The 27,746-nt window shown below is 45.7% G+C and overlaps 1 protein-coding gene across 6 annotated transcripts in view; it reads left to right on the forward strand.

Moving 5' to 3' along the window:
• The window catches only part of EPHB1 (EPH receptor B1), a 451,153-nt gene that overhangs the window by 408,229 nt on the left and 15,178 nt on the right, over positions 1-27,746 (forward strand). For 5 of the 6 annotated variants that reach the window (XR_007775966.1, XR_007775962.1, XR_007775965.1 and 2 more), the window contains exons 12-16: positions 739-954; positions 10,193-10,342; positions 12,980-13,173; positions 15,257-15,412; positions 15,946-17,304. Coding sequence is in view for 1 of the 6 variants with exons in the window: in XM_050965380.1 (XP_050821337.1) it covers positions 739-954; positions 10,193-10,342; positions 12,980-13,173; positions 15,257-15,412; positions 15,946-16,054 (825 nt within the window). In the remaining 5 variants the exon portion in view is untranslated. Of the gene's footprint in view, positions 1-738; positions 955-10,192; positions 10,343-12,979; positions 13,174-15,256; positions 15,413-15,945; positions 18,639-27,746 lie in introns of those variants that run through there. The other variant, XM_050965380.1, reaches the window with a different exon arrangement.

Here is a 27,746-nt window from a genome sequence, read left to right on the forward strand (position 1 = left end):
TGTTGGCATCATCCTCATAGAGGCCCCAAAAAGGGAGAGGGAGGAGGTGCCCTCTAATAAGATGGCCACATTTTCCACATGATAGACTCTGACTTCCGTCTTCTGGGAACATTGACCTTTATGTTCTCTATGGAGAGTCCTGAATTTGAATGGTCTTTCCCTCCCCCTGAGCCCTGTGTCCGTGGGAAGGCCTAGGGAAGCCTGATTTGCTTTCTCTTGTTCCATAATGTGGGTTGCCCAGAATCTAACACTTTTTTGGTGGGGGTCAGGGGAGGCAAGAATTGAAAAGAGAGAAAAAAAAATGGCCTGAAAAATAAAAAGATTCCCAGAAGGGTTTTTAAATTTTAAGAGACAATGGAGCTAGACACAGATTTTTTGAGATGACTTTTTCCTAAATTAGTTAAAAAAAACCCACACCAAACAACCACCACCACCTGATTATCATAACACCAAACACAACAGAAACTGGACTGTCAGGCTGAAAATGTGCTAAATGGGAGCTCAATGGTTGTTGTTCATATCACAGTAATGTCTGGAGGCCTCAGCCATGCTCAAGTCCCATAGCGCTAGGTGCTGTACATGCACCTAGTGATAGTCCCTGCCCCAAGCAGCTTACAGTCTCACTACATAGGGGAACTGATTGGCCCAGAGTCACAGGTTTGTTTGGATAATGGAGTTATCTGTTACCCCAGGAATAGCTGGATCATTCTAATTATGGCACCTGCTTTATGACCGCAGCAAAACGACGGGCAGTTCACAGTCATCCAACTGGTGGGGATGCTCAGGGGAATTGCTTCGGGAATGAAGTACCTTGCAGAGATGAACTACGTGCACCGGGACCTTGCTGCCAGAAACATCCTGGTCAATAGTAACTTGGTGTGCAAAGTGTCTGACTTTGGCCTCTCACGCTATCTGCAAGATGATACCTCTGACCCAACCTATACCAGCTCCTTGGTATGTACCTTCTGCCCTGCTGCATGCTCCCTCTTTCCCGATCTCACTTTCCTTCCACAAAATCGCATTGCTTCCTGGGGCCTTTCCCACTTCAGGGGCAGTTCATTACAGCTGGATCCTGTGGGGAGGGTTACAAAGGGCAGTGAGTTGCTCAGGTCCCACCGAAAGGGGGAAGTAAATAGGAGCAGCTTGGTGGGCAAGTGGGAGATCCTTGGGGGCTCTTCTATTTCTTGCCCTGGTCTTTATAAATCCCAGTCACAACCCTGCTGTGGAATTTAGGGCTGTAGGCCCGTTGCAGAACAACATCAGAACTCAGGCTGATGGAATGGTGGGATTGTAGATTCCAGTGTTAATCGGCAATAGCTTCTTTGGGCTGCATTTGCAAAGATATTTAGGTGCCTAAGGATGCAGATAGGAACTCAGTGGCATTTTCCAAAGTGTGTGGGTGAGTTTGGTGCCCATCATCATCTCAAACACACTTGTAAATCTGGCCCTTTCTCGCCACTTGCCCTTCAAATGACATTAAAGCATCCTGTGATTTGTTTCTCTCATGCTTTGAAAGGACAACTGTTTTCTTTCTTTTTGTACCTCTCCCTGCCTTCTCTCTGTGGTGCTCCTTTCGTCATCATCCTTTCTTTCTCTTTTTCTCCCCTTCCCTTTCCTATTCCTTCTCATTGTTTTTTCTCTCTTGTCCCCTCCCTCTCAGTTTTTCTGTGCTCTTGGCTACTTTTCAAATGAGAATTTCTCTCTCTTCCATTAAATGGGCAGGGAAGGGGGTGAACAGTGGGGATCTGGGAAGAGGTGCAGAAGGGGAAGCACAAGGAAGACTGAATGCATATAGGAGGTGTTTTAAGTACAGCTGCAGTACCTGTAGTACTAATCCTGAGCTATCTTTCTCTGCCGGAAATTGTTCCAGGCATTAATTAAAGAGACAAATCTAATCCAAGCTCCAGTATTCCCCAGTCACTGTTCTCTTGCTTAATTAACTCATTTGTAGGTAATCCCAGTTCTCCCCTACTCCCCCATTGTCTCCTCGTTCACTTGCGGTAGCCTAGCACTCTCCACTTGGTGCCTGCAGTTGGGAAGATAACAGAACCCTGGTCTCCTCTAGAACATTCTTTTGGAATCATTCTGCCATCAGGAACTTGACCTCTGGATACTGTCGGATTCTGTCAGAAATGTGGGGGTTGGGGTGGGGAATAAGAAGATACTTGGGTGATTGTCATATTTGGAGTGAATGAAATAAATAAACCACATGTTATGCTAAGATTCAGTTTATAAATACCCACAAAGGGTTAATAAATGATTGATAGATGTCATAATATACTACAGACATGAGTCATGTATAGATGGTTATAAGTGCCTCATTAGTTGCTGTAACAGCTGGTTATAAAACATGGTTACGAGCAACCTGTTGGACTGTACCACAATCTGTAAGAATTGATTAATCATTTATTAACCCTTTATAAACCATAGTAGTAATAATATGATCCGCACATGCCTTGGAGAGTGAAAACAAGGGGAACACAGTTTTTATTGGCAGCAGTAATAAAGGGATTGAGGATTGTAGATCAGCAACAAAGCAGGCCACGTCTATGTTGCTCAATAAGTACAATTTAAAATATCAGAGGGGTAGCTGTGTTAGTCTGTATCCACAAAAACAACGAGGAGTCTGGTGGCACCTTAGAGACTGACAGATTTATTTGGGCATAAGCTTTCATGGGTAAAAACCCCACTTCAGATACATGGAGTGAAAAATTACAGATGCAGGCATAAATATACTGACACATGAGGAGAAGGGAGTAATTTGTAATTTTCACTCCATGCATCTGAAGAAGTGGACTTTTTACCCACGAAAGCTTATGCCCAAATAAATCTATCAGTCTTTAAGGTGCCACCGGACTCCGTGTTGTTTTTGTACAATGTAAAATATAAAGATTTTTTAAAATAAAGGATTAAAGCGACTTCAGAAGGAGTTTGCCTGAGCAGTGAACTTACGGGTTTGGTCCAAACCACTGAGATTTCAAATCAGTAACAAAATACGTATGCAGGCTTGACCTGTGACAAAAGCACTCTAAACTGAACAATTTCTCCTTTGTCTTCTTGTCAAGTCTCTGTTCAGACTGTTCAGTGTGCCGGGTTGTTCCTCAGCGCCAGCATGGAACTAACCTATGAATTGAACCTCCTTGTGGCTAGGGAGCTGCTGTAGAATTCAGAGGGACAGTTTTGACCTTTGAAGCCTGAACTGGTTTGGGGAGTGGCTCTCAAAGAGCCCACCTTTCTCACGTGGCTGCCATTATGATCAGCGGAGCTCCCTCAATTCAATCAGGAGGGAGCTGAGGATGTAGTGATCTCTGTGAAGGCCTCTTGGCACTGAAATCCACACCTCCCCTGGTTGCATCAGAGCCTGGATTTGTGAACTTTCTGGCCATGCTGCAAAGAGCCCCCCACCCCCTTTTGCATAGGGACACAAATCAAGTCTTTATGAGCTATGAGGAAATGCCTGCTGGGTAGAGGGATTGTTGTTATACTGGGCCAGAGGGTTGGCCCACTGCATGGAATCTGAATTATAGTGTGTAATGTAATTTGTGGCAGCATGCACTTGTGAGATGAGCACCTTTTGGATGTGATCAAATAGAAGTAAATACAATAAGGAGAGACACCAAATGTGGGAAACAGAGATAGCTGGGAATGTGGCCCATTGATGTCAATGGAACTAAGCCAATTCACAGAGGCTTTGGGTCTGGGCCAGGGTCCGATCTTGCTGCTCTTGACTTAAATGGCAATGCTGCCTAGTAAGGAGCACGGATTGTGGCATATTAAGTCAAACAATGTCATCTGAGATAACATGCCCGGCACTAGCTGCTGGGGAAAGGCTTGAAGTGGCCTTTCCCACCTTTCGAGATAAAATGGATTCTCTCATCTGTGTTTATATTTAATTTATGCCATACTAGGCCTTCCCAGCAGCCGGGAAATGATGCTCTGTCTGCAATTACATCACTGCCTCCCACAGCAGGTTTTAGGCTCTGGGGAAAAGGTTGGAAAAACAAGCTGGCAGTCACTTTCTCAGTTTGTAGTTATTTAACTAGTATTTTTGCCATCCGTCTTTAAAGAGCACCTGACACTTCATGGACGGCTATGGAAAACATTAGTGCGAAACAATTTCTGAAATGATACAGCCCAGAGTAAATACCAGACATATTCTGCCTTTTCCCTACCTCCCCCATTATTTTAACTATTACTGGAGTCATTTACATGGAAATGTGATTGTTGTTCTCCAACAGTTCATATGCTCCTGCTGCTTATTCCCCACTGAAGTTGTAACCCTCTGAATGTGACATCGTAATTCTTGCCAAGGTAACAAGAAATGATGTCACAAGCAGAATTATGGGGCAGATTCTCCATGGAGCTGGGACACTTTAAATCAGATGAGGATCTTGCATTGTATTGTCTGGTGGAAAATAACCAAAGGTAGATGAATGCTTAAGAAATGGAGATTCTGTTTTCATGTGTTGATAAGAATCAGGGTTCTAAACCTCCTTCCCCATGAAAATGAGCTATTCTAAACAGGATGGTTTAGGACCTTTCCCATGGGATTTTTTAACACAACCTCATAGGTTCAAATCAGCAGCAGGAAAAAGGAGGGATCCTTCCCTGGAGCAGCTTTGACCTCTTCTGGTCATTTTATTGCAATAGTTGAAATGATTTTCTGAGACTAGGAGTGATAAGATTTGGGTGTAGCTTCCCCTTAGTGGTTGAGCATAATAGACGTTTAATGGGAGTTATTCAGATGTACACTGAAGGGGAAAGAGACCCTGGTCTACAACATTCTATATCTTTTGCATAGAGACCTGAAGGCCTCTATGGTAAATCCCATATATAGGGGAAATCTGTTCTCTATAAATCACAGTTGCAATAATGATGATCTAATTGAAGTAGGATTCACTGCCATTATGAGAGCCTTCTCTCAGGGGCCAATAACTTTCTGGAAAAAAACAATTACCCTTTGCACTGAAATTTCTCTTGCTTCTTAGTCCACAGGTGTCTGAATTTGGAAATGTGGCTAGAATGACACGGAGCAGTCTGTAGGGTAGCTGAACATGAAGAAGTGTGAGTCTGAGTATCCAGTGCCTTGTGATTGATGTGTTTATTAGGCCTGCGCAAAGTGGGAGTGCAGTGCTACCATCCAGATTTGATAGCCCTTTATGCCCACTTTGCACTGGGGTAAATGATGACACACGATGGAAGGTAGTGGAGCGTCAGTCCCACATCCCTGTGGCTTTCTTTCCTTTGTTCTTTATGGCTAATGATCGTTTATACGAAACCGGGATCTTTTGTTACTTTGAGAATCCCTCTGTTCTTTTACAGCACCCCAGATGAAGTTGGAGTGCCAAATTCTCAGCTGGCATAAATTGCCACAGTCCCACTGAAGACAAGGGAGCTGTGTGGATTTACACCAGCGAAGAGTTTAACTCGTAATGTCCTAGTTGTGACACCAAAGTGCTTTGCCGTGGAAATGATGCTGATGTGACAAGCAATTTCCTATATCCGCGGCTGCTGGTTGGGACTAGATCCCGGTTGATCATCCCAGCAGCAGGAATGATTCCCTTCCCTTTCTTTGCCATAGCAGCTCAGAGAGATGTATTTCAATATGTGGAGTGAACATCAACTAAATGAAACCGGCATTGCCCCTACATCATGTTTTTAATTTAAAACCGAGTGATGAAAATACCTGCTAACCCTCAGCTGGTGCAAGTGCTATTCATGGCAAGCTGTCATCTCTGCACCAAGGGCATCTGCTCTCATCCCTCACCCCTTCCCTGCCACTGTCCCCAGGAAAGGGGCCTGAAGACAGGGAAGCATACGTGCTTCGTGATGCAAAGCAGCCCAGGGTGTAGAAGTGTCACTCAGGGTAGAACTCTGAAGGCTGAGGTTTCTACTTTACATGCAAGGAGGAGCAAGGAGGCAGCTGTTGCTGCCAGCCTTTGACGTCTGCTTTCAGGCTTCGGGAGACCAGAGCACCTACAGGTTCTCTGTGGGAAATGCAGAGTCCTTTTAAACACCCGAGTACACATTCATTAGCATTCATGGAAGCATCTAACATAGTATTCCTAGTGCAGGTTTGCCGGATGAGTTAACCCTTTCATTGAAGGAGTCAGTCAACAAAATGCCAGCAATGCTAAAGGCCAGAGCAATCTGTGCTCCCATCGTTTAGGTGCATTTGCCATATATGGTAGCACTCGATTAACATAAATTTCCCCACCCTAAAGCTGTCATAGGGCACGTCCCCTTCATGGCTTTAGCCTCACTGGAGTGGGAAAGGAATAAGTATGGCAAGTACTTCATTCTTACCTGTTGCTTGTGAATGGAGGAGGGCCGGGGTTTGACTTCAGTTGTACAAGTGCAAACATGGAGTAATTCAATTAATTTTACTGCAGTTTCTCTGGATTCACACTGGCATAGGTGAGTTTCTATCTTTCAGATAAACTGTTGTCACATAGGTAGGGTCCTACCAAATTCATGTGAAAAACTCAGCACAGCCTGTGAAATCTGATCTCCCCCATGAAATCTGGCTATTTTAGGGGGTTGTGGTATTGCCACACTTACTTCTGAGCTGCCTTCAGAGCTGGGTGGCCAGATAGCAGTGAGTGCTGGCTGTGCACCCAGCTCTGAAGGCACTGCCACTACCAGCAGCAGTCCAGAAGTGAGGGTGGCAGGACATGGGGGTGTTGTCACTTTTGGGGGGGGCAGATGGGCTGGCCTTACGAGTGGGTGATATAGGTGACTGCCCATGGCACTATGGTTGGGGAGAGTGCTGTAGTCACCCTCTCATAGGCAGCCCAAGGCTTTTTTGCATCCCAGCTCTGGAGAGGGGCAAGATTCGGGGCACCCTGGCCAGGGGCTCCTACCATGCACTGGGCTCCAGCTACTAGTCCCGGCCATACTGTGGAGGGACAGGCCTTTCTCTTTTCCTGCACGGGCCACTGCCGGGGCCAGGTCAGACCAACCTCCTCTGGTGGCACAGAAGTAATGGTTCCAATGCCATACTGTGCCACCCTCACTTCTGTGCTGCTGCTAGCAGCGGTGCTGCCTTTAGAGCTGGGCTTCCAGCCAGCAGCCGCTGCTATCCGGCCACCCAGCTCTGAAGGCAGCACAGAAGTAAGTGGCAATACCACAACCCCCTAAAATAGCCAGATTTCACAGAGGAGACCAGATTTCACAGTCCGTGCCACGTTTTTCACATGAAAAACCTGACGTGACAACAACAGTTTATCCAAAAGTTAGAAACTCACCTATGCCAGTGTGAATCCGGAGAAACCAGCAGTGTCACAGAAAGAAGAGTGGCAATATTGTGAACCCCTGGACCTCCTTTTGGGTCAGGACCTCCACATTTACAATCCATGAAATTTAAGATTTTATAAATCCTATGACCGTAAAATTTACCAAAATGGACCGTGAATTTAGTAGGACCCTACACACAGTGGCGGCTCCAGGAACCAGCGCTCCAAGTGCGTGCCTCGAGCAGCAAGCTGCAGGGAGTGCCCTGCTGGTCCCTGTGAGGGCGGCAGTCAGGCAGCCTTTGGCGGTGTGCCTGCAGGAGGTCTGCCAGTCCCGCGGATTCGGTGGCAACTTCTCGGTGGGTATGCCGAAGCCACGGGACTGGCAGACCTCCTACAGGCAAGCCACTGAATCCGCGGCACCAGGGACCTGCCGCAGGCATGCAGCCGAAAGCCACCTGACGGCCGTGTTTGGGGCGGCAAAAAAGCTAGAGCTGCCCCTGCCTACACACATGGTTTGGAATCTCAGCTACAAGGCCTGCAGCCAGACCACCCTGTGTTATGATGCTTTCAGGTGCCATGAGCTAAGTTACAGGGTCAGGCTGGCTCAGCAATTGTATGAGAGACCTTTCACGAGCAGCTTGGAAGGGAATGCCATTAGTAACTCCTGAGATGTATCCTTGATGCTGATTGTTTGGTTCTGATCTCACTTACACCAACATAACTCAATCAACTTCACTGAGAAATGAATGAGGTCCTGAGTCTTTTCTAAAGTAATGCCTAGCACCGTAGCATGAGGCAGCATGCTGCTGAAATTGACATCTTCTGGATGAGATTGAAAATGGAAGTCCTGATCGATCTCCTAGTGCTCTTTGTGATCTCTGGGGTGATAACCCTGCCATCCTAGCCAAATGCCAGCTCATGCACTTGCATTGGATCTCAAATTCTTTCTACTGCACTGGATCTAATTCTTCCCCTCCTGTCCTACGAGGATACATGCAACGTTATTACGTGCTATGGGACAGTTTATTCGTTAGGCGAGTGCATTTCAGGGGTGGATGATGTGATGCATGTTTATAAAAGATATCTCAGCTGGTTAGCTGTATCATAAAGCACATGGTTATCTTTTGGGATGAAAAAGATACTATATAAATTCAAGATAATGTTATTGTGAGACTAGACCCGCTGGATTATAAAACCATAGTAAAAGAGTAGAGAAGTAACTCATACAGCTAAAGGAAAAGGAAAATGTAGGGACAAATTAGAGGAATCCTTTTGACATGTTACTAAATAAGTGGCCTATTTCATCCTTATTCACCTACATTTCTATTTAAGAAATAGTTTTATTAGAGGGACAAAAGTGGGTGATATCTTTTATTGGATCAACTTCTGTGGGTGAGAGAGACAAGTTTTCAAGCTACACAAAGCTCTTCTTCAGGTATTTACATGTCTTTTCATCTACGTGCCCTTGATGTCATTTTTTTCTTTAATAGTTTTCCTCCATAAATATAGTTTCCTCTCCCTTTCCCGCTCTCTCCCCTTTGTGTGCATTGACTTGTCCTCAGTAGCAGCGGTAGCAAGGGGGTGTTTCTGAAGAATAGTTGTAATAGCAGTTGGGGGATTTGATATTGTATTTTGGGTGGGCATTAGATTTTCCTTCAGACAACCTTTTGCCAGCTTGCCCTGCAGATCCTTAGTTGGGCACCCTGCTGCAGCATCTTCATCCTTTTGAGGACCATCTTAAAATGACAGAGAGTTTAAGGGAGTGGAGTAATGTTGACATCTACTGGGGGTTACAGACAGATTTAGGAGGTGGAATTGGTTACTGGGGTTCAGGCATGTAGATTAATGTTGTTGTGATCAGGGTAGGCAAGGCAGGAATGATAAGATAAATCTGAGCACTGGGTGTTGTGCAAGGCTTTGCCTTGTAGTGAAACTTAGGGTATTAGTAAATGGCAATCTGGTTTATGTTGCTGAATGCAAGATAGGTAGGTAGCCATTATTTAATGAAGGAGGAGGTCCCAGCTTTGCATAGCTGAGACCTGGCTGGGTGTTGCTTCTGAACCATTGCTGCTGAAGATCTCTTCAGCTGGGTATATTCATCAGCATTAGGGAAATGGGGAGGTGCTGTATCTGTGCTTTTATTGTCTAAACTTAGATCCAGGTGGTCTCTCACCCCAACGCTAGCTCTACTAGATAGTAGGTAAGATGTTATGTACAGTGCCCTTCAGTTCCTGATTCAAGGCAATGTAATGTAATCAGGATCCATTTTGGGTCCATTTGGAAGCCGAGGTTGGTGCTCAATGGTGTGGTGTCCTTACAGAGCAGGATGTCATGCGGCGAGTGCATTACAGCAGTGCTTCAAGGCTTGCCATGGCTCCCAGTTAGGAGCGTTGGGTTTGACCTATATTGTCCTCAGTGGTTTGGGACAGAGTTATTTCAGAGTCTGCCTCTCTCCCTTTTGCCCTACTTCCACAGTTGTAGCAAGTGAAGGCTCTCAAGCTGTGGTTTCCTTGCTCTAGATGAGAGGGGAGCTGGTGGCAACTGAAAAGCCCCTCTACTCTGGAACGTTTTCCCTGCTTAGGTCCACCAAAGGCTGGATATGTTAGCTGTGTGGACATGCTACAAAGCTCATCTGTTGTCTCAGTCCTTTGACTTAGGAGCAGGGGGAAGGGTCAATGGCCATGACATGGGGTTATGATTTGTGTTGATCTGTTTTGGATGCAGAATTTTTAATTCTCAGTACACCTGATTGGACAGCTTGTTTGTGTTGTAGGTATTTTTATTCCTCTTCTGCTTTGTACATTTAATTGTTGTGCTGCATCTAGAGGTGTGAACAGCTACTTAGCACCTAAGGGAGAAGGCTGGCGGCAGGTCTGGGTAATTCCTAAGTACTTTTGTCCCATGGGGTGATAGACAGTCCAGGGCATACAATTGAACTGCTTGTCCTTCTTCTTCAGGGTGGGAAGATCCCGGTGAGGTGGACAGCCCCCGAGGCCATTGCCTACCGCAAGTTCACCTCTGCCAGTGATGTCTGGAGTTACGGCATTGTCATGTGGGAAGTGATGTCCTTTGGAGAGAGGCCGTACTGGGACATGTCCAACCAAGATGTGAGTGTTCTGGGCACTGTCTCTATGTGTGGATCAGTCTCCAAGGGGAAGAACCAAGTGCTGCTATTCTAACTCCCCACCCCGCCCAGCCTCTCCCAGCAGGAATCACTGCAAAGAACGGTGTAGGAATGCTGACGGCCACTACACTCCAAGACTGTTCCAGCAGAAGTCACCATGGGAATAGGATAGCCGTATATCATGGAAAACCAGGAGTCTTTTGGTCTCCAGGGCCTCCTGGGGTGGGTTCACACCAGTGTGTGTGTGTGTGTGTGTGTGTGTGTGTGTGTGTGTGTGTCTAAACTTTAAAAGTTGAGCTGGTCTGCAGTAACCCATTGTGATATCAAAGACTTCTGCTTCCACTGAGATTCAGGTGAGACACTAGGGGCGTGAAGAGAACAGGCTATTCCTCCCAGCACTGACCTGCTGCCCCTCTTCAGCCTCAGTGCCCGACCCGGGGTTGTGTGAGAAGGAAAGCAGGGGGTACAGGAGGCTGTGTGAAGATAGAAAGAATGGGCCTCCAAGCTCAGTCAGTGCCCTGCAATGGGATTTCATTATTGCAAATAAGGAAGTCAGGGCTGGGACAGGTGGCTCAAACATATTTATCATGGCTGCTAGCCAGCAGCGAGCCTACCCCAGTCCGTTCCCAACCATAGTGAGTTTTAACAGTCTCTGTTTCTTTGCAACACAGTGTACGTTAAGCCTGAGAAAGGGGATGATGGGGAGAAAATATGGGTTATGGAGATGGCGCAAGGACAGCAGAAGCTTCCTAACACTGGGGGTTGGGCACCAGCACCCAAACTTTGGCCCCACCCCTGGGCCGTCCCTTCCTCCCTCCCCCACATCCCCTGTTCTCCCTGAGCCCTCGCCTTCACACAGCCTCTTCCCCCCAAGACCCCTCTCCCCACTGTTCATCCTTACAGCTGTAAAAAGTGGTGGGGCCATGGCCCCCTGCCCCCTCCCATTCTGGCACCCTCGGGACAGAGGCTCAAGGGTGAAGGAAGAGAAGGAGATAGAAAGTGGGGGTGTGGGGAGGCAGAATGGGGTGATGGGGAAGTAGGGAGATAGAATAGGGTGAGTGAAAGAGAGAGAGAATGGGAAGGAGAGGCAAGAGGAAAAGAACGGGGCAAGAGGATGGGGTTAAGAGACAAGCAGAGGAGGCGAGTGGTTGAGGAGGTGGAGAGGGATGAGTGGCCACATTTTCACTGGCACTACCACTGCTTCAGCAGCCAAAACACTCCCTTACCAGTCCTCCCCAATTTAGCCTTCCCTGTGTGTAAGAGCACTACCTGCCTGAGAGCAGAACCAGACACAGGCCTCAGTGCTTGGATTTCAGACCATCTGGATTTGGATCCAAGGCACATTTGGCACATCCACGCACTTGGGCTTGCCTGGTGCTGAGCCCCCCAGCTTGATACTGGCCTACTCCCTCACCCCTCCCAGCCCTTTCCATTTGGGGGCGCCAGACGATGGGGAATAAGAGACTCCTCTCCCTCCCACTGTATGACAGCCACAGAACAGGGGTGAGGGGCTCGTTTTTCATTCTCTCCTATATATTTGGGAAGAGAAAGACCTGGCTCCATCTCTCTCTGGGTCTTTTGGTGACACAAGACCATGACAGGCCCTTAGTCTTGAGTATATGAGGGGCTCACCTGGACACACACACCACAAATATCGCTTTAGATTTGGCAGCAGTCCCTCTCCGGAAGTCACTGCAGAGAGTAGTGCAGAAGCTCTTGCTGTGAGGTGTTAGCTCACAGCTACTCCAGCCCCAGCCTCCCAACCTGTGCAGCAGTGGATGGTTTTAAAGATGAAAAAGGCTGATGAATGAAAGGTTTTAAGATGGGAAATTGGGAAGAAAAACCAGTAGGCTGATAATTGGACTTCAGGAAGCCGGAAGGCCTTTGAAAATGTTCAGAGGGTTTATAACCCAGGGAGAGAGACTTGGTAGTTCAGCTACTGTACTCCAGTTTGATCCGCAGAGATAATGAGAGTGGCAGCTCTCCACAGAGAGGGACTACAATACCCTTGACTCATTAGAGCTCAAATTAACCTCTGAGTGCCTTGGTTCCATCTGAGCCAGCAACACCGCCTCGGCTCCTTTTGCCTGTGATCACACCGCTTTCCCACAACCACATCATTAACGGGGAGAACATGGTAGCTGGTGGCAAGGATTCTGCTTCGGAGAAAGGAGAGGGCAGCGGTGGCAAAGTGATTACTTTAGTAGTTTCCCTTCAGTGCTTAGATGCCTGTATCTGTGCTAGTGCAGGCAGCTGTGTTGATTGCTGTCACAGGTGCACCAGTGTACTGCAGAGGCCATCTTTCTCTGAAAACCTTGCTTTTAGAACACAAAGCTCTTTGCTCTGGTATTGGGTCAGATCATCCCTCTTGTAAAGCCTCTGCTGCATCACTGAAGTCAGCAGAGATACAGCCATTTATGCCAGCAGTGAATCTGACACAGTGAATTTGGGAACTCTTATCTTTAGTGTGAATCTTTTGGCCAGTGGAAAGGTTGATTTTTTCCAGGGTGGATGTTGCTTTGATGGAGGTATGGGTTGGGTTTGATTTTTTAACTTTGATGACTGTTCTGAGCTTTGTTCCTCTATTTACCTGATGGTTTCATGCTCCTTCTCCCTGCAGGTAATCAATGCAATTGAGCAAGATTACCGTCTTCCCCCTCCTATGGACTGCCCAGCTGCGCTGCACCAGCTCATGCTAGACTGCTGGCAGAAAGACCGCAACACCCGCCCTCGCTTCACTGAGATAGTCAACACCCTAGATAAAATGATCCGCAACCCGGCAAGCCTCAAAACTGTGGCTACCATCACCGCTGTGTGAGTCTCAAAGTGCCCTGATACTATATGTGCAGTGGGAAGTTCTGGGAGAGTCAATGGTTAGGTTTTGCAAACTCATCTCTTAATGTTCCAAGCCGTGGATGTGGGGCAGGGGTGAGCAAACTGCAGCCCGTGGGCTGGGTCCATCCCCTCAGGGTTTTGGATCCGGTCCCTGGGATTGCCACCCCTGTGGTGCCGTGGGCCCCACTCTGTTCCAGGAAGCATCCGGCACCAATCCCTGCGGCCTCTGGGGGAGGGGGGCAGAGGGCTCCGCACACTGCTTTTGCCTGTGGGTACCTCCCTCGAAGCTCCTGTTGGCCAGGACTGGGGAACCACCTGCCTTGGCCCCTGTGCGCACTGCTGCCCCCCTGGAGCTGCTCCAGGTAAGCGGTGCCAGGCCGGAACCTCTCCTGCACCCTCACCCCAACTCCCTGTCCTGAGCCCCCTACTATACCCCAATCCCCTGCCCTGAGCCCCCTCTGACACCCCGCACCCAACTCCCTGCCCTGAGCCCCCTGCCTGCACCTTGTACTCCTTCTGCACCCCAACTCCCTGCCCTGAACCTCCTGCCTGCACCCCAACCCCCGCCACACCCCACGCCCCTCCTTCACCCTGCCCCGAGTCCCCTGCCATACCTCACACCCCTCCTGCAACCCAACTCCCTGCCTTGAGCCCCCGCTGCACCCTGCATGCCTCCTCTGCCCCAACTCCTAGCCCTGAGTCCCTTCCAGCACACCACATTCCCTCCCACACCATGCACTCCCTTCCGCACCCCAACCCGCTGTCCCAGCCCTACATTCATGGCCCTTCATGCAGTTTGTCCACCCAGACTTGGCCTTAGGCCAAAAAGTTTGCCCACCCCTGATGTAGGGTCATAGATCTGGTTGAGTTGTTGCTAGGCTATCAATTACCCAATTAATTTTGCTTTTCTTTTTTGTTGACAAATCATTCATGACCCAATCAAGATTTGTGCATATGTATCCACTTTAAATAGCCATCAGCCACATACCACAATGAACAATTGTTGTTGTTCATGGATGGACTCTTTGCTATTGGTTATTCGTGGCATGTGATTGATGGTGAAAGTCACATGGTATTGTTTCTGCCCTTTAATTGGATATTGAAACTTTTTAAACAGGAGAATAATGAAAGACAAATAATGGATAGTGCCCATGTACCAAATACCCATGCAAATAGTGGTGGTGTACAAGGAGTTCAACAAACTTTCAGATGTATAATGTCTGTGCATGAAAATAATCCTAAACAGTGAATAATAAAAGACATGAGCAAGATAGAATCAAATAGCCAATGTAGAATCAAATGGCTGTGCAGATGTTAGTGAAGACTGAGTGTGCAGTATGCAGGGGCAATATGCATAGGATAGGATAGGATGGTATAGTGACTCAGCGTTCCCAGGTACACTTCTGCCTCCTTGCTGAAGAGGCTGTGTTCCATTACCTCATGAAAACAGATGTTTGTGCCCATGTGCCACAAACCTTCACAAATTCTGCCTCTGTCATAAGTTACCATCTCCAGGACCACTTTCAACTCCATATAAAGACCTTGGCCTTCCAAACCATCTGCAAAGGACCTGTCCAGACCACACTTAGAAAGAGTTATGTTGTTAGCAGTCCACCCATCCTGCACATGTTCTACAATCCATTAGCCACAGTAAGTCAGACACTATCTGCAGTGCCTTTCAGCTCAGATTCAAGGTCTCTCTGTCTTCCCAGGTATTTTGGGGGTAGCAGCAAGGGGTGTGGGAGGGTATAGTGAGAGACTGAGAGTTCAGGAAATGTTGGAGGGATTTAAGATTTTTGGCAGCAATCCAAAATAGATGGATTTTATTTATATGTGGAGGTAGGGGGACTGGGATAGGTGTATTTTTAATAAGCACAAAATAAATGTACTTCTCAGTCACAGACTGGCAATGCTTCACTGATTATACACTAGGTAAAGTACTGGCAACCCAGCATGACCCCATCTCTAGCTGGCTGGTTTCACCCTTGTTTTTGATCTACAGCATCTGTTGGCTTGTGTTTCCAGTCCAGCTTGACCTAGGCTCCTTTCTGTTGTGTTTCAGGCCTTCTCAGCCACTGTTAGACCGCTCCATCCCAGATTTCACTGCCTTTACCTCAGTAGAAGATTGGTTAAGCGCCATTAAAATGAGCCAGTACAGAGACAACTTCCTGACTGCTGGCTTCACCTCCCTCCAGCTTGTTGCCCAGATGACCTCAGAGTAAGTGGCACATACAATGTACTCACCTAAACTCTTACTCAGCTCCCACTGAAGTCATTGGAAAGACTTCCATTGACTTCTGTGGGAGGAAGATCTGACTCCAAAAGACTGGCTTTCTCTTGAGATTGTCAGTGCTTCTTGGTTGAGACAGGGTCAGAAGTAATATGATAATTGCCTTTCTTGTGGTAGTTTACTACTTTCTCTTCCAGGAAAAATACACACCAGGAAATGGAAAAAATAAATAACTTCAAATCAACCAACTTTTTTGAACTTCAGATAGGTTCGGTTTGAGTTTGAGGCAAATATCCAGGTTGGTTTTTGGTCTGTCCAATACATGATTGCTTATGAGCTTGCAAATACAAGTCCATTGTTTTAGATTTAGAGACAGGACATCTTTTATTCTGCTTTTCTCTCCTATCTCATCAGTGACACTAAAGGACAAAATAAGATGTCTCTGGGACAAATACCCTGAAACATGTTAAAGAGTGTAAAATTAAGACATATAAACTGAACTACCTGTTGTTTTTTTACAGAGATCTCCTGAGAATAGGGGTGACTTTGGCCGGACACCAGAAGAAGATTCTGAACAGTGTCCAGTCTATGAGAGTACAGATGAGTCAGTCTCCAACCTCGATGGCATGACGTCTCTCATTTTATGGGGATGGGAAAGGGAGGGGAAGCAATGAAGGGTCAGAAGTGGAATGGGAGGAACAGACTGATAAAGCAGTGAAAAATATGGAAGAGTTGAATTATCATCTGAGAACTGTAGCAGCTGCAGACAAAGAACACATGGGACTCGTTTCTAACCGGCAGCTTCCGTTTCTCACTAACAGAAGCACATTTACCAATGCCAGGGGAAACAGCATATAAATAAATATAAATGTGTACAAATCATATATTTAAAAGACAATGAAGACAAACCAATGTGTGTTGGGAAAAAAATAGACTCCAATCCTACCACCAGTGAGCAGTAGTCAAAACTGATAAGAAACAAGGGGCCAGTGGGGTGGGGAGAGGTGCAAGAATTGAGTTTCCAACCCAGAGAAACCATCTTCACAACGACATTCCTTTTCTTTTCTTCTTTTGCTCCCCTACCTGACCCTCTCTCCCACACCCCATTCCCTTTCTACTTATGATCTATGTGGAAGTGTCTTCAAAAGTATCCACAGCTACCTACTGTAATATCAAGATGTTGTTCTGTCAAGTACCAAAGGACTTCACTGACCACTGCATGGGGGATCCAAATAAATCCAGTTAATGTCTTCATATTGAAGAAGAGATGTACCTTCAATAGAAAACCTTGTTTTTCTTTTGCTTGCACTTTTTTGCAAAAAGGAAAAAAAAACATAATGGAAAAAGAAAAAGGTGTTCCCATGTGCACGCGCGCACATTTGTATGTATACTTTGTCAACTTACTGTGGATTCACTGCTTCTCCATAACAGAGAAAACAAACCAACCCAAGTGGAATGGACGGTAAATTCATAACCTCCAGTGGAACTGCTGGTGTGGGGGAAGGGACCAGTGACTGGCTTTGCTTTCTGTCTGGATCAATTGCACCTGGAATGTTTAAAGAGAAATAAGAAAAAAATAAAGCAAACCCAACTCTCAATGTTTTTGCAAACTTGGAGGAAGAAGCAAAGGAACAGTCAGGTTGGATACTGCATGGGTTTCATATGGGATTATTATGAGATGCACAGTGTTTGTTACGGGATTGTTGACTGCAGAGGCAACAGGAAAAGAAGATGGAGAGAGACACTCTGGAAAATAGACCGGTTAGTCCTCCAGCATCTCTGTGATCTGCAAAAGATGGCTATGGAGAACTTTTTTTTCCATCATGTGGACCTAAAGATTTTGCTATTAAATTACTCACTTAGGTTTCATGGCTTCAGAGGTAGGTCCATATGTTTTGCGTGCCTCTGTGTCCATCTATCCTTCCCTATTGTATCTTTTTGCTCACTTCACTGAGGCATCTCCACTGAATGTTTTCCAGTGTTTGATTTGTTGTTCATCTGTCAGTCTCTTTGCAAATTTGATCTGTCTAGTTAAAATTACTCGAAGTATGTCAGTGTTTACATAAAACGTTGCAAGAGTGGACAGTCTAGCCTCTCTCTGGAATATGTAAAGAGTTTATAAAAAGAATGAACTCTTAGTAAGGACTTTACTTAGCTCATTTTGTGTGATTTATCATGCTCCATTACCACATTATTACAGAAATCACAACTGTCAACAAAGTGTATTCATGGCATAGGGAATAGATTTCATGGCCCACTCTTCCAAACACAGAGGTCTGATCAGTCGTTTGAAAGAGCCTGCCTAGCGTCCGACCAGAATTAGCTGAGTTGCTGCCAAGCCTGGCATATGAGTGCCTAAGATTCATCTCCTTAAGGAATTTCAGTGGCTCAGTATCTCACATCTATGATTTGGTGGCTCACTAGTTCACATCCATCATTGTGACCATGCAGAGATGTGATGATCTGGGGGGAAAAATAGAAACTTTTGGAAAAAACAGATTTTTTTCCATTTTTTATGAGGCCCAGTATGGAAAAATTAACAGTTTGGGGAACCATTTAAAAGAAACTGTTACATGAAATATTTTCTCTCAAAATGAATAGTGAAAGAAGAAGGAAAGAAGGAAAAACTTGAGCTGTGCTATCATTTCCAAGAGTACATTAGTAACTGTTTAAGTTATACTGGTTCATAGGATGGCTAGGTTTGTCCACAATTACAGCACTTACTGTATATATAATGATAATGCACTGTTAAAGAGTATAGTAACTCCGCCACCAGAAAGTTTGATATATAGCTGAATTTACTGTTGGTCCTTAATATTCTTCTCTGTTAATTACATTATAGGGACATTCATTTTCCAAGCTTTTTCTCTAGAAACATGAGTTTCTTCTGTTCCTGCACAATAATGACGGGTCAGGTCTATATATGTACTATGTCTGAGCCCAAAGGATATAACCTCCCATTATGTTTATAATAGTATTAATGTTTTCTATTTTCAACAATAGGCAAAAAATACACCTAAGTACCTTAGCGTGCAGTTGCAGCTCCCTCCCTAATACTAGGTGTATTCGTCATTATTCTCTGAATCAAAACTAAAGACTTTATACTTAGTTCATAAATATGCCAACAGTACTTTTTATGCGCTAACTAAATTATACACATTACATTTCTCATTCTTAAAGAAGCAAATAAAATTTCATTTTGATAAGCATGTAACTACTGCAGATATTGAAGTTTTCCACAAATTTCTGGGTTTTTTTTCTGGAGGAAAAAAAGCAGAAACAAATGTGTTTGTTCCCTACTTTAAAAATTTCTGGAAATTGTACAGTTCTACTCTCTTCCACATACTGCATAGATGCACTTATACAGCCAAACACCACTGGAGCTGGTCTTCAGTCTGGGTTTAATATTGGAGGTGGAGTAAAGGTAGTTCTATCACTGGATATATATTCTAAGCAAAAGTCATCCTGCCTGGTGGCCTGTACCTCTCCTCTGTGCTCTTTCAGGGGCACCAGATGTCTTCTTTCCCCACACTGAAGTTTCATATGGGCCATCTCCTGTGACCACTGCACCCCCAATCACTGGAAAGGTTTTCTATGGGGCATGAGGTTGGCTGCCCAGCATCCTGAAACAGTGTGACAAGTACCTTCCTGTTCGCACCAGCACACTGGGTGATGGGACCTAGAGACACTTCAGAAGTATTTGCACTATCTTTAGGACACCTGGCCTTCTGGTTTGTTCCTTTCCTCCAGAGCTGAATGCAGGAGTAGTGGGAGTTCTCTTTAGTTACTACCCTATTCTTGCAAGATGTCCAATATCCAATATCCAAGAACACCTCGTCATGGATTGGGAGGTCTGTGGCTGCTCAGAGTTGTGAGATGGGAGAGCTGACATCTATCACTTCCTAAAGAGTTGTGGAGAGGGGAGAACAGGATACCCAATGTGCAAGGGCAAAGACAAAGGAGTTATAGGCCTCCCAGCAGATTTCAGTGGAAAGTGGACCCTGGCATCTGGATATTCTTTACATCGGCAGTTTTTGCTTGAGTTAGGAAAGTGTCACAAAGCTCAAATGAGGAATAGATACTAACAAATGCAAAAATGATCTTGTTTCAACTCGTAGAGTTTCCCCCAGAGAAACAGGCAAAGAAAAACTCCCCTTGTCTGACAGCAGAAGGGACTGTTCCAAGGCCTGTCTGATAGCCAAGCATTAATACCGTTCGGAATACTCACCACTGAAATCTGTATTCAAGCATGTTGTCACACCAAATACAACATGTATATGAAACATGCATTCTGCATACTAATACACTGTGTCACTACATTTCTATTCACAATTGGTAAGGGATCCTTTGTGTTTTTATTATTTCTCTTTTATTATAAGAAAACTAAAGGTATAAAGCAGCATGACAGTGAAACTGATCAAATAAGAAAAAACTGCATTTATGACTACCTTGCTGCTGCTTATTATACTGGGTGGGAATGCTCTGGATAGGAAGTTGTCCCTCTAGCCTTGCTTTGCCTAGTCTCTGTGGTTTATATGTAGTGCAAGAACAGAACTGAGCTACAACCCTTCTTAACGTGAAATCAACGGGTCCAAATCTGGCCATTGAAGTCCATGGCCTCTGAACCCATCTGGCTGAGAATAAAATTGACCCTTCTGCTTCCTAAGTAATTTAGTTGTTCTAGGAAGCCATGCTGTTTAACTCTGATTATTTCCAGTGACAAATTACCTTTGTTCCCCTCCCCACCTCTCATATTCTCTGTCACTGGAAGCAAAACCTATGTTACTGGTCTTGACTACTCACTGAGCACTGGCAGTGTGCTGAAAGCTATAAAAACATAAAGGAGAACAAGGGTCAAGCTCTTCCAAAATATCTCCTAACTGAGACTTCTACTTTCATGTACATAAATGTAAGTCATTTTCCTAAGCGCTGTGCACCCAGCAGCTTCCACTGGTACCATAGATTCCCAGATGTAAAGATTTGTTAGCTATGTATCTTTCGCAGGATCCATTAACCATCTTCCTATTGTTTAATTTAACTCTCTGGCCCAGTGGCTAGAGCTCTGTATTGGGACTCAGGAGACATGAGTGCTATTCCTGGCTCTGCCACTGGCCTGCCGGGTGACCTTGGACATGTCACTTCCCCCCTCCATGCCTCAGTTTCCCCATCTGAACAATGGGGATAATGACACTGACCTACTTTATAAAGCATTTTGAGATAGACTAATGAAAAGTGCTAGATATGATGATTTAGAGTTTTATTCTCTCCTTTTTCCCATGGAACAGACCCTGGTCCCCCTCTGTCTCTTCCAACTTGCATAGACCAGGGAGTAGGCATGGGCAGTGTTAGAATCATAGACTATTAGGGTTGGAAGGGAACTCAGGAGGTCATCTAGTCCAACCCGCTACTCCAAGCAGGACCAATCCCCTGATTTCTACAACAGGAAAGTGTTAAATTGCAGATGAAAGTGTGGGAAATATCTGGTCACAAGGAGCTTCAGTCCTGCCATTTGTGTAGAGTGGGATATTTCGTCTGAGAACAATGCTTTATTTATATAGCTTTGTATAAGAGTAGCTAATAGAAGCACCCATCTGATGCTCTGGGTGCCCTTTTCCAAGGCTGGGAATTTACAGTATTGAGAAAGTCACAGGAGACTGTTTAAACCCACTGCAACATCCTCCGCAATCCTGATCAGACCTGCTTCCAAAACTACATACCATGATACCATACCAGTAATTAACCCCATCCAGTTCTCCCCCATCCTCTCCCAAGAAGCCTGAGAAGAAAGGCAAGCTTTGTGGTGTGTCCAGAAAGTCAACAAATCTGACCCCAGCAGGTCCAAGGCAGCGAGCATGTCCCAGTTGAGCGGATCTTTCAGAGAATGCCTTCCCCTCTTCCATATGGAGGGATCTGCTGATTGAGCACATCTGCTGATGTCAGCTGTTGAGCAGCAGCATCATGAAAGAGGCAACCAGCTTCCAAATCACTTAGGCCTCTAAAGGGCAAAACCAACAACCTAAACTCCTCCCAGCAACCCACAATGCACCTATGTGCTCCCAACTAAAAGCTCCACTTCATACAAGTGCTGTCACATTCTGGATGAGTTTTATCTTCTGAGTGGCCTCAAGGTACATCCCCCACCCAGGACAGTACATTTCAGTATTTGAATCCCAAGGTGAAAGAGGTATGGATCAGCACAACAAGGGCCACATCTGAATAAAAAGTGTCCACTCACCTTGCAAGGACAAATAGTAAACCTGCTCCTAGGAACAGCTGCTACTAGAGCATCCAGAAGTAGCCTTGAGTCTAATGAGACCTCTAAGTCACAAATGTGACTGTGAAGTAATGGCTGCATGCCACCAATTATTGGTGCTGATATAATTCTTGTCAATTCTTCTGGATGCTGCCCCAAACTCAACTAATATTATCTCTGTCTTTTTCTGGACTGACCTTCAGTCATCAAGTCCTCATCCAAATCCCAATCTCCCCTGCAAAGACTGGGTCATCATTTCACTGCACCAAAAGCATCAGCTATAATGGAATACTGCAGATGCTGTAGACCAGGACTTCTTCTTAACCCTCCTGGTGGCCTCGTACACACAGTGGACAGTAGTGGGGACAGAGCAGGGCCCAGCTATACTCAGTCTGAGAGACAGTTAGGGTGGATAAACAGCTGCTCATCATTATCTTCAAGGTTCTTCTGTATTAAAAAGTTCAAAACTGCTACAAAATTATTATTCTTCTGCTAAGAACCTTCATCCAGTCAACAACCTCTCATGAGCAGCTGTACGAAAAGCCACGGAGAGGTGTAATAAAATTCACATGGATACATTGTCTTTATCATTATTCAGGGGGAAATCATCCACCAACAAAAGCAGTACAGTTTCTCTCCTACACCGAGGTCTAAACCAACAATGACCAGGGTCAAAGAGATCTGAAGACTGCAAATATTCACGACCACCTTCTCCATAGTCTTACCCTCAAATACTGGAGATTTGGTACTGGTATGCAAGTGGTCCAGTGGTCATTAGCAAGATGATAACTTAAGTAGAAGCCTCCTTGGGAACACCTGGAATCCTACTCTCAGCATTGACCGTTGTTACTGTGTCATCACCAGTCTTTACCAGCCAGCAGAGACAAGGCTCAGATACACAGGCAGTGGCCAGAAGCATCCCCACCATTTACAGAACTTGAGCAACACTGGCTAAACCTCAAACGGGAGTCTCTGTGCTGGTGCTCTCAGGACATTGACCTAAACTGACAGATGCTGCAAATGCTGTCTGAATTCCAGCCATTTGTATTGCAGTGGAACAAGCAAACTCCTCACAAAAGTGAAAAACTGGACTACATATCTAAGTGGAGGCAGCTGGGATTAATCGGGCTATCCACAACCTGAAGCAGTTCTGCTGTTTTGTGACTTTGCAGATGCTATGGGAGACTCAGCGACACCTCTCCATGTCAGAGCATAAGGATTTTAAAATTCTCAGATTGGGACTTCTACCAGCAGCTCTTTAAGCATCTCCCTCTTGATTAGTCTGTTGCAAGTCGTCTTTCAGACTTGGTGGCCTGTGAGGGTAAAGTTACCTCAGCAGCCAGGGATAAAATATCTTTCTAATAGCCCACCATCCCATCAACAGAGTGATCAATGTTTGCCCAGAACCTTTCTCTAGGTTTTCTTGAGCGGCTTTGGTCCCTCATCTTAGTGGGAGAGAAGCACCAAAGCAGCAGTCTTCCCAGACCTAAATAATGTCATTGCGTTCCATGGCAAATGACTCAAAATGTTGCACCTATGCATATTTAAAAGCTGCTTTCTAGAAATGAATGATTAGAGGATTTATGGTAAAATGAGTGGGGCTGGTTGAAATTCTTCCTTCAAAACATTTGTTTATATAGTTGAAAAATTTTAGTGGTGATAGAAATTTTCTGACTTTTCAATAGAAAACTGAAAATAAAAGACCCTTCCCTCCCAAAATTTCTGGCTTCCCTGACTCCTCCCTCCCAAAATTTCCACAGGATTCCCTGGCCCCCAATACTTTCCAGCAAGAAATAATTAGCATTTATGTCCAGCTCTAAAAATGAATAAAATGTAATAGCCCCTGTTTGCAAGTTTTGTGGAACATTTCCCTTAAACTCCTGTGTGTCTCTCTCTCTCTGAGACACACACACTCTCACTCCCACTCTCAAGAAAAAAAGTCCTACAATGGATTGTGCAAACTCCAGTGTGAGTGAGGGGCTTTATTCCTTCCCCTGGTTTCTCATCGCAAGAGTTCTGCTCTCCAGAGTTGCTGTCACCATTGACCCCTAAGGTTACACTCTCCACCACGGACAGCAGAGCATTTTCAGTGCAGGGCCCACGTCCCTGGAAGTAGCTCGTTCCAGGATGCTGAGTTTAATGAGCTGCCAGGCACAATGTAATACTTGCCTATTGAGTCAAGGCTTTGTACAAGGTTTGCTTTAGCTTAATGTTGAAGAAGTGGAGATCTTATGGAAAGAAGTGAAAGGGCAGGTTTGCTGTAGGCCTTAAAGATAGAAGCTTGGGATGTTGTTATTAGTTTTCTAAACATAAGGCACCTAGGTGCATGGCAATAGATGTGGAGCTACATTTCTGGCTGTGTAAGTGAAATCATAACTACATTCTTCCTGTTCCTCTGCATTAATCTGAAGCTGTCTCTACAAGTGAAGTGTGACCTGCCCTTCTTCTGTCAATTGTCTGTTTTTCAAAGAGAAGGCCCCACATGATTCATTACATAGAGATCAAAGGTTAAAGGTGACTTGAGGATGTGAGTAGCAATGTCTCCAAGGGTCCTTTGCAAAGATAAGATTGACCAGCTGTGCAAGGAGGACTATTGTGTGATTTTAAATTATTTCTAGAAGCATCACCTTCAAAAGACATGACCTCCAAGATTATCTGGCTGGGCACCGTGCTGACTTCCCCTGCAGTATTGACGTGGGCAGGCTGTACTTTCAGGAATAAAACCCAGTTAGGGCCAGTTGGATGGGACTTTTCTTGGGTGGACAAGAGAATGTGTTAATTGAGAACTCTCCTACCTCTTGAGTTGAGCCAGCATGACTGTTGACTGACCACATAATAAAATCTTTGGTCACTCCCTTCTAAGAAGAATTTCAGATTATAACATCACCCCAGAATTCATTTCCTTATTCTTCCTCCCAGTTTTCTGTCTCAAAGTGTCTTTCTCTCCCATTGTCTTAACGAACAGCTCATGACCATGTTCACAAGAAATGGAATGTCACCGCCATGTGAGATACAAGGAGTTTTCTCCTGTGAAATTCAAACATCAGTGCTTCAGACTTGCATTTCTGAATGGGTTTGGCCAGCTGGAAGAGTGACCTCCAGATTTCCAGGGCTCCATTCTAAGGCCCTGTTTCCCATACACAGGAATACAGCTTCTGGGTAGCCATGTCCATTTTGCACTCATGGTGTCTGAAATGGGCACAAAGCTGAACCATGGCTCCCTGTGTTTTCCCTCTACCTGCTGAAGGCAGCTCAGTGCTGCTCCCTTTGGAAAGCATAGTGTTCTCACTGAACAGTCTCAGCCTGTCCTCGCTGCAATACCTGCAGCTTTACAGCCCACCTGCTCCTTTCCATGCCCTCCTCTGGACCCAGGGAGGATGGGAAGAACAGCTAAGGCCTGCCTGTAAACAATCCCTCTTAGATGTTTCTCCCACCTGGATGGAGCCACAGTTAATACTGGGTGGACCCAACTCTGATCCCCATCTCTTAGTTCTTGCAGTGGGCTCTGCCCTTTCTGGGCTGCCTTATATTTCCTTCCCAGTGCGGACTGAAAAGGGAAACAAACATTCCAGTGTGTCTGAAAATAAAGCTTTCTTGGAGCCAACCCAAAAGAGAAATAGCCAGCAATACCCTCTCACTTTGGGGGTGCTTGCAGAGTGGTTTTACAAGAGTCATTCTGGCTGGGCAGCTAAATCAGGCTCAGCTGGGAGTTCACTACATGCCCCATAGGGCTGGTGGTCTCCAATAAGGAAGTTCTCCCTGCTGTTGCAGGAATCCCTCCAGCTAGTTCCAGCTCCGAAGTCCTTCCTGCTTTGCAGACAGCAGCTTCCTCCTTTTTAAAGGCCTCCTTCCCACCACCCACACAGGCCACTCTTGCCCCTTCCCCATCAGGGTAGAGTGCACAGGCCCCATCACACCGCCCATCAGCAATAATGTCCCACAAGGCCTCTTACTTGCCCCAGCAGCAAAGGAGTAATGCATCCATCTGCTTTGAAGCAGCCAAACAACAGATCTCCTCTGGGGAATGAAGGGAGTGGCTTTCCCAGCTTGCTGGAAATCTGCTATTGCCAGCTCCAAACTCTGCCTCAGACAGGCTGCTAGAGTCCATGGTGTGGGAAGCCTCCAGCATGGCCAGCCTCCCTTCTCCTGGCTGTAGGAAACAAAGTGGGGTGGGCCCTGCAGATTCCTCCCTTTCACAATTCCTCTATTTCTTCAAGTTATTCTGCTCTCCCTTGTGGCCTTGTAAGGCCCCAGCGGTGTCTGCTCTGACCAAGTCAATCTGGTGTGTGGGAGTAGGACAGTTTTGTTCCTGCCTGTGTATTTGTCCTATTTTAAGGAAGGAGGTTCTGCCCTTGCACTAGGGTTTTGGTTGGACGTGTTCCTGGAGGTTTCATCACCTGACATAATCTTTAATTAGAGATTGATTTTAATTTCCTGGAGACTCCAGGACAACCCGGGAGGATTGGCACCCCTTTCCTGCACTCAGATTGTCCAAGGCATCTCTTTTGTCAATAAGATTATGGAGTCTTTAGAAGCGGTGGTGCAGCACTGAGCCTTTTACGAGGAGAGTGTTAGGTGTGAAAGCCTGTAGCCAGGTAGCCTGCCAGGTGGGCATTGCAATCCATCCATTTCTTTCCTGACCTGTGGATTCTAGTGTAGGAGAAGATAAATGTATCGATCAGAACCAAATTGTCCTGATTTTTGTTGGATCCTTAGGCTGGCCGCTTCATGCTGCTGCTTTTACACTTTGTTCAGCCATCAGGGCTTTCCTAGAGTCATGCCAAGGCAGATTATTGACATCTCTTCTTCCTGCCAGCTAAGAGATAGCACCTCTCCTGCTTCATTCCAGGGCAGGAGTTGCATCCAGAGTGTGTGGCTTATGATCTTTTCTTCTTCCAGTTCTGATGCCTCTGGAGGGAGGGCTTTGCCCACCTGGCACCCTTGGAAATGGCAACAGGCAACATTGTCACATCTCACAGGGCAGAGGAAGATCTGAAGTTGGATATGTCTGTCCCTAGCGCAAATTAATTCTGAGTTGTTTGTCACCAGGCTCACTACGAGTCTGCCAAGCTGTCTCTTCAGTCCGTCTTGGTCTCTCTTTGCCCAGATGTGACATTTGATTATGGCCCTTGCCATCCCAAACAATTTCTTTTAAAATGGCAGATGCCTCCAGTAACACTGAGGGATGTGCTTTTTGACAGCCAGTTTAGCAATCAATGTCTTTTTTGTTCTCTCTTGTGAGGCCAGGCAGCTTTGCAAGAGGGCAGCATGGCATTGTAAAAGGGCACCAGCGTACTGCCATTTTCTCTCAGGGGCACATGACTTTGGCAGTTCTACCATCAGATTTTTTTATATGTCCCACTACAAGCCCTGAGAGGTGCTTATCATCCATTGCAGCTCCCACTGACTTCAGGAATGGACTTGGAGAGATGGAAGTGGAGGGAGGGTGGTACCTGGAAAGATGGAGGGGAGCATAGAACTAGGGAGGTTGGCGTGGACTCTAGGGCTGGGAACCAGGTTTAGATAGCAGACCAGTCCCATCCAGGCCCTCCCTATGAATGTTCCCTTCCTACTTGTGACTTGTTAAGCCCAGCACGTATTACATCCCTAATTCTGAGTCTTGCTATCTGAGTGCATCACTGTTTAATTCCTTTCCCTCTCTGTTCTCCATGCTGCCAAGTCTGTCCATTTCACAGGCTGGCATTTTTCTGGCAGTGAGTCTATCTTTCTCACTCCCTGTTTATTTCTTATGTCTATCTACTGATCAATCTATTTGTCTATCTTGCTTCACTCTTTATTTTCTTTGACTGAATCTATCTTGTTCTCTCGCACTCTCAAATCATGTCCTTTTACTCTGTGAAATGCTTTTCAATTGTCAGTTTCATTTCTACATTTCTATGGCAACCACAAAATCTCAGCCTAGTCATCATCTTTTTTTTTTTTTTTTTTTTTTTTTTTTTTGCATATAGTGGATTTGCTAGGAGACTGCTGACAGGCTGTACTTCAAGTAATTTATCTCGTAAAGCAAAGAGCTGTGGGTAGGGGAGAGGGGGCAGAGCTGAGGGAGGT

Source organism: Gopherus flavomarginatus, chromosome 8 (genome assembly GCF_025201925.1).
Source record: "Gopherus flavomarginatus isolate rGopFla2 chromosome 8, rGopFla2.mat.asm, whole genome shotgun sequence".
NCBI classification, from domain to species: domain Eukaryota; kingdom Metazoa; phylum Chordata; order Testudines; family Testudinidae; genus Gopherus; species Gopherus flavomarginatus.